Raw genomic sequence first — 13,974 nt, forward strand, 5'->3', positions numbered from 1 at the left:
GTTCAGCAGTAGTTATTCATTAATTCATACACCGGTTACAATTGACATTTTCGGTGACGACAGCGGCGAAAGCTAGGAAGCGGAGACGACGACGGAGTCATTAAGATTTGCACGTCGACGTTACTCGAGGCGTGTCGACAACAGGTTGCCACGACGAGCGACGCAGCTAGCTATATTATGGGGAGGGGGGCAGTAAACATCCAGCTTACCTTGAGTCGTGTTAACCACCCATCCTTCCACACCCGAGCAGCGTCAGCAGCAGAAGCAGCAGCAGTAGTAGCAGCAGCAGCAGCAGCAGCAGTAGTAGTAGCAGTAGTAGCAGCAGCAGCAGCAGCAGCAGTAGTAGCAGCAGTAGTAGCAGTAGCAGCAGCAGCAGCAGTAGTAGCAGCAGTAGTAGCAGTAGCAGCAGGCAGCAGCTAGTAGCTATGCAGCAGCAGTAGTAGCAGCCCAGCAGCAGCCCAGCGAGCAGCAGCAGGCAGTAGTAGCAGCAGCAGTAGCAAAAAAAACGCAGTGGGGGCAGTAGCAGCCGAGTAGCAGCAGCAGCAGCATGCAGCAGTAGTTAGCAGCAGCAGCAGCGTCAGCAGCAGCAGCAGCAGCACTAGTAGAATGCAGCAGCCAGCAGCAAGCAGGTACAGACATTCATGCAGCCAGCAGCCAGCAGCAGTAGTAGTTAGCCAGTAGTAGCAGTAGTAGTTAGCAAGTATTAGCAGTAGTAGTAGTAGCAGCAGCAGCAAGCAGTGTAGTTAGCAGTAGTAGCAGTAGTAAGTAGCAGTAGTAGGCAGTAGTAGTTAGTAGCGAGTAGTAGCACAGCAGCAGCAGTAGTGCAGCAGCATGCCACAGCAGCAGCAGTCAGCGCAGCAGCAGACAGCAGCAGTAGTAGTAGCATGCAGCAGCAGCAGCAGCGGTCCAGCAGCAGCAGCAGCAGCAGCAGTAGTAGCTAGCATGGTGCCCGACCGTTCCGCTGTCTATCGCCCGCCGCTCTTACTGCGGCGTTTTTCTAAAGGCGAAAATGACATCTCGGCCCGTCCTACCCCTGCTGAGAGAGATGAGAGCGAGAAGAGAGAGAGAGAGAGAGAGAGAGAGAAGAGATGAGACGAGAGGAGAGAGAGAGAGAGAGTGGTGTGTGTGTGTGTGTGTGTGTGTGTGGTGTGTGTGTGTGGCTTGTGTGTTGTGTGTGTGTGTGTGTGTGTGTGTGTGTCGTTGTGCTTGCGTAGGTGAGGTATAGGTATAGAGTGCGATGTATGGACAGGTGAGATTGAAACGAACCAGACTACGATCACCGAGGCAGCGGTTCGCCCACACGGTTATAAGGAACGTTGATATTTAATTCGGCAGGCTCGTGTGTAAGGTAAGCGTGTGACGGGACGAGGTGGGAGGAGGACGTGAGAGGAGAAAGGGTGTGAACGCGGGGTGGGAGACACTGGGGATGAGAGGCGCAAGGCTAATGGTAATGTAGTATGTAGTATACCCGCGAATACAGCCATGGTTATTAGACCTATACCCACCGCAACTTGACTAAAACTTTAACTGTTGAAGTGCGAAGGTTAAGCAGAGAAGATATTACTCGCGCAACAACGACGCAACAACACCTACTACACTAATTACCCCTCGCGCCTATATTGAGTGCGATATGCGTGCCTCTCAGCCTAACCTCCTCTCTTCCTATCTACTTCCATCCGCAGTACTCGTATATATCTACTAATAGCTTATATGTACCAGGGCTACTGATATTATGTGTACTTATTTCTTTGTTGCGTTTTCTAGTGTTGCTATCATGGACCAACATTTTGTGCCATTTCTATCAGAATGGTTATGATAATGATTTTAACCGCGTTATTATAAAAATTTCCTGTAACATTATTTTCTAATGATGGAGGAGGAAGAAGTGGAAGTAGACGAAGTGGCACAGGAGGGAGAGTAGTAGGAAGAGGAGGAGGAAGATGAGGAGGTAGGCGCTCAGGCAGGATGTGAGGAGGAGGAGGCAGGGAGAAGGAAGGGAGGAGGAGGAGGAGGAGGAGGAGGAGGAGGAGGAGGAGCGAGGAGGGAGGGATGGAGGAGGAGGTAGGAGGAGGGAGGAGTAGGAGCAGGGAGGGAGAGGCAGCGAGGGAGGAGGAGGAGGAGCAGGGGGAGGAGAACGAAAAGGAAGAAGAAGAGAAACAGAAAAAACAGATGGTCAGAAGGACTAAATCAGTCATCTCATCTATTTTTATTCAAGAGTAGTAAAAAATATAATATAATTTTCCGTGTAAATTAAATTAACTTTCGCGACTGATTCGTTCACACGATGGCGCCACCTACAAGCCGAAACGCTGACGTCACACCAGCGATCAGCCGTGTTTGTAAACAATTATGTCCGATGAAGAGCACCACGCGTCTTCGTTCGTTTTATTTCTTCTTAATTTGAAGCGTACGCTGGGACAGCTAGTTTCCTCGAAGCCTCGCGAAAGGGACGAAGCGGTTAAGCAGCACCCCGTGGTAGAACAGTATGCGGCTGACGTGGTAGACTTCAGTAGTCAGTACGGTAGGGATTACGGGTTGTGTTACACGGCCGAAAACCTAAAGGGACCGCATAGAATATACCCTCGTTACGGCGATTTCGCTGAAGCATTTGTTACAGTGAGTGCGTTTGTTTCTATCTATAATAACTTGTGTAGAAATTTCACTTTTTTTACCGTCTCCTCTCTTGCTCCCATTGTCACCCCTTAAAGGAGGGGCCCGTTCTCTCTCTCTCTCTCTCTCTCTCTCTCTCTCTCTCTCTCTCTCTCTCTCTCGTCGCTCGCCGCTCGCTCGCAACGTGCACCACGCAACCTGGCACGCCGCACGCCACTCTCGCGACGCACACGCAGCACACGGCATCGCCACGCACGCCACGCACCACGCCAGCTCACGCAGCGCACCACACAGACACATTCACTGTTCTCTCTCGCTCTCTCTCTCTCTCTCTCTCTCTTCTCTCTTTTCTCTCCCCTCTCTCTCTCTCTCTCTCTTCTCTCTCCTCTCTCTCTCTCTCTCTTCTCTCTCTCCTCTCTCTTCTCTCTCTCTCTCTCTCTTCTCTCGTCTCTCTCTTCTCTCTCTCTCTCTCTCTCCTCTCTCTCTCTCTTCTCTCTCTCTCTCTCTCTCTCTCTCGCTTTCTTTCTCTCGTCTAGGCGCTCCTCTTCGTTCTCTCTCTCTCTCTCTCTCTCTCTCTCTCTCTTTCTCTCTCATCTCCCCCCTCTCTCTCTCTCTCTCTCTCTCTCTCTTCTCTCTCTCTCTCTCTTTCTCTGTCTGTTCTGTCTCTCTCTCTCTCGCCCCCCCTCTCTCTCTCACTCTCCCTCTCTCTCGGAGATGTCAAATGTGTTGGGACGAGTGCTATAGTCAAATAAACTATAAAGAGAAATGGATGGCACTCTAATTAAGGACTAGATCTTCTTTATTTCAGCGAACTTATGGCATCTGGTGGGACCTCGCGCCGTCTGCATGTGAGCCGTTCCAGCGAGTTGCGACGCGCAATACTAGTAGTGATTTCATCGGTAGGTGTCCTGCCTTCACCATGTCCTTCATTTGAGTAAGGTGTAGGGACAGTGATTTTCCATTTCAAAAAATTGCCTTTTCCGTTTGGGAAAATCATGAATTCCGTTTCAAAGTAAAGAAAAAATGGAAATTCCGTTTTGCCATAGAGATTGTACACACCAAAAATGCAAAATTCCGTTTACATATATTTGCATGAAAAAAAGGTATTTGGTCACTGACTGACAGTTGGGTTGGCACCGAAACACAGGGCTACCAAAAGACGTAATTGTAAGTCATTTTGCTCTGAAACTTGTCTGAATGTAAACCATATATCACTACCAATGCTATTGTCGACGTTTTTTAATGATTTTATTGAAATTTCCACGTTGTAATATGTTCAAATTACGTTTTCCGCATTTTTCCGTTTGAAAACATCTTTTCTGTTTCGAATGGCCGTTTCCGTGTTTTCCGTCCGTCTTCCGCGATCGCGGAAAATCACTGTCCCTAAAGGTGGCCATCTTCATACTGTATTCAATTAATATTGGTGATACATTGTGACGTATAATGCAGCCCAAGCCTAGTTTAGCGCCCCGGATTAGTTTAGCACACATGCGAAAATACATTTGTGGGCTCCCAAACTATCCTTGATGCTATAATGCAGGGTCTTCATTTGTTACAGACATATTATTTAAAAAGATGGTCTTTCCGAATAAGCTCGAGATTTACGAAACTTTCAACCCTGGCTCTACCGTGCGCATACTTGCTGCACAAGTCAATCACGAAGAAGATTCAGCACTGAGGTAATTAATTGCGTGTAAACTGCATGTGATTTGTAAGCCTTTAACAATAACTATCTCTAAGAAAGTAGTGTGCAAAACCTACTTAGACTCTTGATTATACTTCCTATAGATTGTGGTGCACACCACGCCTGCAAATTGATGCTGCGACGCTTGTTGTTAGTAGGTAATATAGGTATAATTACTATAGTAATGTGTTCGTCAGGTGGAAAGTACTTTGGGAAGGAATGCCGCAGTGCGCGCCCGCAGTGCCACGCGTTTACTCACCACAGCTCGATAGATGCGACTTTGTGACCAGGTACGACACCGAGCGTCTCACTCGTACATACGGTTCTAGCAGGCAATCGATCTTCCTTTGGTTTCAAACCGCTGCCGTAGAAAAGACAAGCTCTGTTTAAGTGTTATACTTAGTCAGCAGCTGCAGCTTTAGCATTTTTATGATTCCAGAATCGGAAGGAAGAAGAAGTAGTAGAATAAAAAGAAAGGTAGATAATGACAAATAATGATTAAATGAAATGATTAAATAATAATGTCATTATCTACCCCCGATAAAAAAGAATCCCGTGTGTTGGGCTCTGAGTAGAGACGTGCGACGCGCTCTCACGGCCGAGTTTCGCCCGTATTTCAGTCTGATCCGGATCGAGTTCTCGCACCGCCACCTCTCCTACTACACGTCGCTGGACGCCGTGAGACTGCTGGGGTCGGCCGAGACGCCCGACCCCCACGAGATGCCCGACCCCCACGAGACGCCTGACCCCCACGAGACGGACGGACTCGACCGAGACAACAACAGCTGTGCGGTTCGCGGCGGCGGCGGCGGCGGCGGCGGCGACGGTCCCGCGCGGAGATCGGCTTACGAAACGCGCCGCGGCGACGACTGCCGTTCGTTGGTGGACATGCCGGTGAGTGACGACGCGGAGACGCTAGCGTCGGTTCGTCACCGGTCGTTTAAAGGAGGCGGTGTGACCGGACGGCAGTTACGAAGTGGCGCGATGCACCGCCTGCCTGTTAGACCCGTACCCGCTAGTTTTTATGCAGGAAAACGATTAGGAATAAGTGATAGCATTGTGTAGCGATGCTGCGCTCGAGTAGCGGGGCCACAGGTGTTACAGGTGTCGATCGACTGACTAGATAGAATGGTCACTTAGAGAGCGGAGAGCAGTGTACGTGACACGCGACATCATAAGATGCGGCCCTCGCAAGACGGGGGTCGGCAGAACGGGAACCTGGAGAACCCAAGAGGTGACAGGATAATGCCCGGATGGCGGGCACAGGAATCGCCTGAGCGTGGAGTAAGAAGACATGGTCTGATTGGTGGGAATCGAATGGAATCGTGTTGCAGGTTAGCGTATGTGACTCCATGTTGCTGCGATAGCAATGTGTAAACATTTATCTCTACGTGTTTTTATTAACAGGAAGAAGTGATCCAGTACATCATATCCTTCTTTGACATATTGGATTTATGTAGAGTAGCACAGACATGCAGGTAAATATAACATGTTCTTTTTAAATATGTACGTCATTAACACACTTAGAACCATTCATGAACCTTCTATTTAATCCATATCCATGTAATAGTATAGAATATCATGAATCCCAGTCTTGATTCACTGCATTTTACCAGGGAAGCATTGCTTATCTGTATCTCATATTGTTTCCAAATGGTTTCAGAACTCTATGCAAGCACTGCTACGATGCGCAACAGTTTACAGAGTTAGATCTACAACCATACTGGCATATGGTAGGTAATGTGTAGGTAATGACAATACTAGAGCTGAAGGGGTTGTTGTCGTATCAGGTACTACATATATGTACCCGAGATACATATATGTATACAGAAAAAGTGTACCAGACTTGTACTACAGAAGTGTACCCTAACCCTAACCCTAACCCAACCCTAAACATACCTCATATAAAAATATAAACATAATACTAAACAACCTAAAACTACCTCGGTTACATATATGTAGTACCTGATACGACAACGTAAAAATATAAACAATACTAAACAACCTAAAACTACCTCGGGTACATATATGTAGTACCTGATACGACAACGACCCTTCGTGCAATACTAGATATAAATGATAATCGAAAAGCATCGCACAGATGTCCAGCTTAAATATATTTGAACTTGATGACTGAGTCGTCCCAAACATAGTTTCTACGTGAAATAAATTCTCGTAGCATCTCACAGAGAGATCTATCGTGTTACGAAAAACAAAGCAGCCCCAAAAAAGATTTATGTAACGTGAAACTCCCGTTTCCGCGTTTCCCCTGCGTGAAAACGACCGTGGGGACGAGCGTAATCGCGTGACGTCGTTGCTTTGCGCCCGCAGATCACGGACGCCGCCCTGGCGGGACTGGCGGGTCGATGCCATCTCATGAGGAGGCTGTCGTTGTCATGGTGCGGTCCTTACCACAACCTCACCGAAGCTGGCTTCGTCAGGTGAGACGAAGAGTGGCTCGGGTCTACGTTTAGGATCCGAGTACTTACGCACATACGTTGTCATCATCGTCATCATTACATCGTTATTATCATCGTCTGTATCATCGTCTGTATCGTCATCATCATTGTCATCATGAGATTGTCGTCAGTATCGTCAGTATCGCCAGTGTCATCATCATCGTCGTCATTATCATCATCATCTTCATTATCATCATCATCATCATCATCATCTTCATATATTATTCTAGTTTTCTTGCACATGGAATGAACTTTCATAGCAAGCACGTGTAATTATGTTACGTCACGAGCACTGCGATAAGACGAGAGAGCGAACTTGATGTTTCGAGAGCTCAAGTAGTTATTTAGTATCTATCTACGTTACTTTTAGGTTTCTGCAGAGCTGTGGTGGTAATCTGACATGCCTACGGTTAGCCTCCTGCACCGAATATGTGACCAACTCTTCTCTCAAGATAATTGTGGATGTTTGCCCAGGCTTGACAGGTAGGCGAACATTTTTCGTTGAAGTTATTAAATGTGTGCGTAGGCACTAGTGACTGTGTTTATCCCTGCGGCCTGTCCACTTATCCATCTTTCCTGTGTGAAATTAGTCACCAATTCTCCCCAACTGCATTGAAAGCTGGAAGTATTGAGCCTACTTGTGCCATTTCATGGACAATATATAAATTACGTCTTTCATTGGTAGAAGTACGTACTACAAGAACTCATATACTGTCCAATAGGTGACACTACCAGTTTGATAAATTTAGAAAACTCACTGACAAGCTCGTGTTCTACTATAATACAGCATCGATCTAATGCCCTAATCGAATTTGACGTCCACAAAAACAGAATTGAGAATAAGATTTTGATTTGAGATTGAATTTTCGGCTATGCGCGCGTTTAACGTTGCGGACTGCGACGATGCGTTGACCGGGTTTCAGAACTGGACGTGCGATGCTGCGGGAGACTGGGCGACGAGGGATTCGCCGAGATCGCGCGTGCCTCGCGCCTGCAGCGACTCAACCTGTACAGAACGGCCGTGAGAACCAGCGAAGCTGCACTGATCGTCAGGTAACGGCTGTGGCGGCACGTCCGCGAGGCAAATCCAGGGTGTCAGAGATGACGAAAAAATATATAATGGCAAAAAGTAACGTGACGAAAGTATTAAAAAAGATATAAACAGGATAGATATGACAGAACAAGAAAAATTTTTAAAAATGGGAAAAAAAGTAGAAGGAAGGCGATAAAGATTAAGATAAAGGGTAATTAAGCGGTGAGAGCAGTTTGGGTGAGGGGGAAGGTAGAGTAGAGCTGGCGTTAACCATGAATGAGCGAGTGCTTTGTGCGCGGTGTGCCTACTTGCCATTCTATCAACGTTGCAGGAACTGCGTTCACCTGGAGATGCTCAATTTTGACTCGTGCAGCCAGATCGCAAACTTTCACGAAGTCGCTGTGGCCATAGCCGAAAATCTCAGGTGAGGGGCCGTGGATATGCACTTGTCCATCCAATAGAGCGCGCTTGGTGCTGGGTTAACCTTGAGGGGATCACCGAGACGTAAGATGCACAAGCTTGTACTTGTGGAAGTGTTCAGTATAGCTTTTGCACGTACTGTCTGGAGTATGAAATAAATAATTTTTATCGTTAGAGTAAGATCATATGATTCATCATTAGAAATCAGGATATTAACGACGGTATTTTTTATTGAAACGACTTTCTTTAACGACGGTAAAACAGGTTAGGTACAGACACAATAAAATGGCGCGGACCTATCTTCCACATGGCCGTCTGCATACTCCTGCCATCGTTTATGCAGTAGCACATTAGTCAGTTTTGCACATCAACTGTGTGTGTTCACCTCTGGGGTGGTAATATTACTATAGACTATATGCGCCGGAGAGCAAGCTTTGATGTTTGTGTCCAAGAGTTATTGGCAACAAGCCAAGAATCTCCTCAGCTTACGCCAGCAGGGGGGCGACGCGTGATCATCGGTACTTACGCGGAGAGTACGAGCGGGAGCGGGAGCGCGAGTAGCGAGGCGAGTAGCCGCGCCCTCCCCTCTTGTATCCTCCTCCTCCTCCTCCTCCTCCGTAGCCACCTCCTCCTCCGTAGCCGCCTCCTCCTCCGCCGTACCCTCCTCCTCCTCCGCTGTAGCCGCCTCCTCCTCCTCCTCCGTACCCTCCTCCGCCGCCGCCGTATCCGCCGCCTCCTCCTCCGTAGCCTCCCCCGCCGCCGTAGTCGTTCCTCCGACGACCGCCACCGCCGCCGCCGCCACCTCCGCCGCCGCTGTAAGCGCAGACGACGTCGTCGGGTTAGTTGACGCGGGGTAACCGCGGAGACGACGCGGATTTTGTTCGAATTTTTTTCCCATCAGAATTTCGTTTAAAAAACACGCGATACAAGTACGTCTTAGCGACAGTCGCCGTTTTTTTTCCACGAACCACTTTTTTCAAGGACCGGCGCAGCTATCTTAGATCTTGAGATAGGGGTGGGGGAAAGGGGATACGTACCGGGTGGGTCGACCCATGTAGACTCCGGGGGTGGGTGTGTGCGCACGCTTCGTGATCGAGTAGTCGACTCGGATGCGCCGCCCATCCAGCTCTATGCCGGCGCAGCTCTCCTTCGCCTTTTGCGCGCGTGCGCAAATAACAAGGGAACGTCAATAATGACGACGAGCTCGAAACAGAAACCCCCGAGCTGTCTCCACAAGGCACGTAACAAATACACTACTCCTTGCAGATTGTAGATTGTACACTATATAATTGCTTGACAGCCTGGAGTTAAAAAGGCTAGCGATAATGTCAATATATAACCACTGGCGAATCCTTGACGCGGATCCCTCCGGGAACGAGAGCAGCATGGCCTTACCCAATCCACGCGAGACACAGACGACAAATCGATTGGCTCAAATGAAAACTTACAGTAGGCGCTACCTACGTAGTAAAGTCAGGGCTGCTGCAATGTTACTAGTTAAAGATGAACTCTAACACACCACGTACTAACACGTTCAACCTCGCTCGATACTGACAGACTTGTACGAGGAAAGAAGGGAGGGAGGGAGGGAGTCAACTCAAAAGTCAGCACCGTCAGTACCGCAGGGTGCGAAATTAATGGAATCCGGAGTCAAATACTCCTTGATTTACTGTCGGACTCCCTGGTTTGACATATCCAGATGAGAGACCGGATACCAGAGAAGCGTCGCCTGAGAGAATCTTAAAAATAAGCACATGCGTTATTGTTAATATCTTTAATTTTGAACCTCAGACTGCGGACTCCAGACTTTTTGAGCGTAGGGTGTTCAAAAGTTAATTTCTACCCCTGGTACCGTGAGAGCATAATTCTGGGCGTAATCTTGTTGTGCCGTTAATCAGAGCTCTGACGTTACGAGCTAGTCGCAAACTAGAGACCCAGACAATCCACGCGGTGGCCTGCGGTCGACGTTTTTCCGCTCGTTGAATTCCCGATTTCTCTTGCAGGGAGCTGAAATGCCTGAACGTGTGTCGCGTGAAGAGCGTCGGCAACAACTCGCTCGTGGTGATCGCGCAGACCTGTGGCGCCGCCCTGCTGGAGCTAGACGTCGGCTGGTGGTGAGTCACCAACGTCTGCTTGCCTCTCTGTCGTCTGCTTTCCTCCGTGCATTTGTTGCCCTCCCTTTTTCCTCCGTGCATCTGTTGCCCTCCCTCGGGCATGTGGGTAGATGGGTCGAGGGAGAGGCGTCTGCTTTCCTCCGTGCATCTGTTGCCCTCCCTCGGGCATGTGTTGCCCTCCCTTGGGCATCTGTTGCCCTCCCTCGGGCATCTGTTGCCCTCCCTCGGGCATGTGGGTAGATGGGTCGAGGGAGAGTCGTCTGCTAGTTCTTATCACCTCCTCTTGTGTTGGCAAACTCTTCGTTTTGTCGGCCCTTATTAACCATCAAATGAAAATCTTACGTAGTAAAGCGTACTTATATGGAAATCGGAGGGAGAAGTATTTCATAGTAGAAAATTGCTGACGAAAACGGTTGCAAAAGGTAAATGCAAAATCGCGTGTAGATTATAAAAGCAAAGTATAAAAATCGTTGGCAGACAAGATCACGCGCAGGCGTCCCCCAACCTTCCCCTCCAACGATGTATGTCGTACATACCACATAGTACCTACGCAGTGAGAAGGAATTACTGTATACGCTGTATATTTCGCGGTCGTAAAATTTTCGCTAGTTTCGCGAACGCGTCCCCGACCGCGAAAATAACAACACGCAAATAATAATTCATACCGAATAATTCATAATTCACCGTCCGCGAAATTAACCACTCGCGAAATTCCGTCCGTCAAGTCTGAATTCGCGAAAATATCTGTACGCGAAAAATATGGCGTATACAGCGCTTGTGGTCTCGTGATATCAAAAGCTGGAATAGTCTTTTCGTGATATTCGTCTGTCGTGAGACATCTGCTTGCGCTTGCAGCGTGGAGGTGTCGTCAAGGGACGGGTGCCTCGTCAACCTGGCGAGACGGTGTCCGCGACTGCGCGCCCTCTACCTGACCTCCATCAGGTGAGTAATAAACCTGTGGGAAATATGGTGGCGGGTTCGCGCACTGAAGTTCTCTACTCGACGACGGACGCGCATGGAGGTGCGACCGGTCACCCGTGTTGTCGGGTGTAGTGAGGCCGATGCTGTTGTGAGAATTAATCTCGCCTAGTTGGAAGTGAATACAGTTCAGTTTGCGCGCCTCTGCGCATGTGCCTAGTTGGAAGTGAATACAGTTCAGTTTGCGCGCCTCTGCGCATGTATGTGTGTGTGTGTGTGGGGTGGGGGTGCGTGTGTTTGTGCGTGCGTGCTCATGTATGTGTTTGTGTGTGCGTGTGGCTGTACATGTGTGTAAGCGTGCACGTGCCTGTCTGTGTGTGTATGTGTGCCTGTGCACCTGCCTGCACTCAACACTGGGACTAAGACAGTAACTCAGTCGCTTCTGTCTCTCTTGCCTCGTCACTGCAGGACCATCAACGACAGGGATCTGCAGGCGTTCGCAGCTCACTGCCGCGACCTTGAACAGCTCGACATCCTGGGGTCAATGGGGGTCACGCCGATCGCCGTCGCAGGGTAAGGTCAGGTCAAGCTCGTGTCAAGGTCGGGTCAGGCTCGTGTCAAGGTTGGGTCGGATCATGCCCCCCTACAAATGTCGTGCAGTACCATGTCGGAACGTGACGTAGTGTAATGCGTAGTTACATCGCATCCTTGGTAGTGCGTGCGGATTTCTCAAGGAATTCTGATCGGCTCTAGTTTCTTCTCTCTCTCTCTTCTCGCGCTAGTTTCTTCTCTCTCTCTCTTCTCGCGCTAGTTTCCCAGGCTGTATGTTATTCACATCTTTTCCCTTCTCCCATCGTTTTGCAGAGTTCTGCTGGAATGCACGCAACTGAAGCTATTGGACGTCTCCTACTGTACGTGTATAGAGTTCATTGACGTTCATAGATGGCGCCAGATGTACCCAGAAGTCACAATACAAAAGAGCTTCAAGAATATATAGCGTTTTTAAATCAGCTAGTAGTCTACTTTTAACGTACCGTAACCCTTTGTGTGATCTCACGCAGATGTAAATATGAATGTAATGTTAGAAATACACGCGCTCACGTTCAAAATCGTACGTACTCTATAGAATTTACCAGACACCAAGTGAGATTATGTAGAAAACAAGTTGCAAGGATTTTTGATTGCGGTCTTTTACTCGTCCGCTTTTTGCTGATACAGTGTGATAGGACGATTCACATGTACATTTTAATTTTATGGACTCGATAGAGTTTGATTTAATTTCACTTCTGAATTGATACGTGTGTCATTATTGTTTTGTTTCGAAGTCAAGTTTAACAGTGCATTAATGGATCAGTTATGCTTTCCAATTTCCAATTGTGAAAATGCAGCAAAAACTGTGATACTACGTACGATGTACATATCCCACGAATCAAAGGTCACCGCGATACCGCACGCTACCTTAGTCGCGCGCGCGCGGTGTTACGGTCGCGACGAAAATGATATTTTTCGTATAACTGGAATAAACACGTTATAAAAAAGACAAGACAGAGTTTCACGATTACTCTTATATTTTATTAGCTCATAGCCGACGTCAACACTTCTCTCACCTGCACTCACAACGACCGGAATTAACATTTCTACGTCGTCGTCGTCGCATCGATGATAATTTTCGCACCTGAAATCTCCTCCCTTGCTATTCATTTCACTGAAGTTATTGCTGTAAAAAAATTGCAAAATTGCAAAATTGCAAAATTGTTGTTGTTAAAAACGCTGGCCTGTTGGATCGACAACGTGCAAATTAGAAGTTTATTCGTCGCTGTCGTCGTCAGCGTTTCCTCCTGCCTAGGAGATTCACCTGCAACACAAGTCTTGCGTTAAAACAGCGAACGTGGACGCGAGTGCTGGCGGCGCCCTCTGGACGAGCCCAATCGACATCGTCGGAAAGAGCGGAAAAATTGCGGAAGAGGCGACGGTCGACCTCTTCCCCGTCCGTGACACGGGAACGGCGGGACGTGCCGGAATAAGGAACATCCGCGCGCGAGTCACCGGAAAAAAAAGAGGGCCGCCGGCGACGTGACGCGTCTTGCGGGTCAGCAGGCATGCAGTACGGTGGTTAGCTAGTCTCGTTGTCACACACACAAGCACGCACACGCAGCACGGAACTATTAGTCACGGTGGCACGGCGGGCACCACGTCTCACGCAGGGGCTATACTCACACGTTGGGCCCATTGAGCGAGTGTTAGGACACACACCGACACAGACAGACAGACAGACACACACACACACAAGCACGCACACGCAGCACGGAACTATTAGTCACGGTGGCACGGAGGGTCACCACGTCTCACGCAGGGGCTGGCTATACTCACACGTTAGGCCCATTGAGCGAGTGTTAGGACACACACCGACACAGACAGACACACACACACACACACACACACGTTATCTAGCACGCGTTTCTACGACACACGCACCTACCACACGCGAATCTACACCGCACGTGCACGTGCGCGCGCTCGACGCCAGTCGCGTTACGAGAGTACAGAGTATTATGTAAATCCAACGCTCGAATAGTTAGTCGTTCTAATAGTTGCGGTTCAACGCAATGACGCGTGCGAAAGATTACTCTAAACGCGGCAGACGCAGTTAGCCGGTTAATACCGTAGTACTTTAAGTGCATAATACATCCTAGTATTACATTACATTATTATATATCTATTACATTATATTATATA

General features: G+C 48.5%; 1 protein-coding gene and 1 long non-coding RNA gene across 2 annotated transcripts in view; one reads left to right on the forward strand and one right to left on the reverse strand.

Moving 5' to 3' along the window:
* Positions 1–2,321: 2,321 nt before the first annotated feature.
* LOC106812056 (F-box/LRR-repeat protein 4-like) lies at positions 2,322–12,778 on the forward strand. The gene is made up of 15 exons (XM_014815823.1): positions 2,322–2,616; positions 3,419–3,509; positions 4,169–4,289; positions 4,492–4,584; positions 4,915–5,188; positions 5,702–5,772; positions 5,958–6,027; positions 6,626–6,735; positions 7,124–7,236; positions 7,677–7,806; positions 8,118–8,210; positions 10,210–10,320; positions 11,176–11,262; positions 11,707–11,811; positions 12,103–12,778. The coding sequence occupies exons 1-15, from the start codon at positions 2,350–2,352 to the stop codon at positions 12,233–12,235; spliced, it is 1,869 nt and encodes a 622-aa protein (XP_014671309.1). The 5' UTR covers positions 2,322–2,349; the 3' UTR covers positions 12,236–12,778.
* Positions 12,779–12,788: 10 nt separating this feature from the next.
* The window catches only part of LOC106812070, an 11,485-nt gene continuing 10,299 nt past the window's right edge, over positions 12,789–13,974 (reverse strand). Inside the window, exon 2 of the long non-coding RNA XR_001394281.1 lies at positions 12,789–13,093. This is a non-coding gene — a long non-coding RNA (uncharacterized LOC106812070). The remainder of the gene's footprint in view (positions 13,094–13,974) is intronic.

The sequence above is a fragment of the Priapulus caudatus genome, unplaced genomic scaffold (genome assembly GCF_000485595.1).
Source record: "Priapulus caudatus unplaced genomic scaffold, Priapulus_caudatus-5.0.1 Scaffold20, whole genome shotgun sequence".
In the NCBI taxonomy this organism is placed as follows: domain Eukaryota; kingdom Metazoa; phylum Priapulida; class Priapulimorpha; order Priapulimorphida; family Priapulidae; genus Priapulus; species Priapulus caudatus.

Coding starts and splice junctions, on each gene's coding strand:
- LOC106812056 (XM_014815823.1), top strand. CDS start 2,350: ATGTCCGATGAAGAGCACCACGCGTCTTCGTTCGTTTTATTTCTTCTT. Junction 4,585..4,914: donor AGATGCGACTTTGTGACCAG/GTACGACACCGA, acceptor CCCGTATTTCAG/TCTGATCCGGATCGAGTTCT. Junction 8,211..10,209: donor GCCATAGCCGAAAATCTCAG/GTGAGGGGCCGT, acceptor TTTCTCTTGCAG/GGAGCTGAAATGCCTGAACG.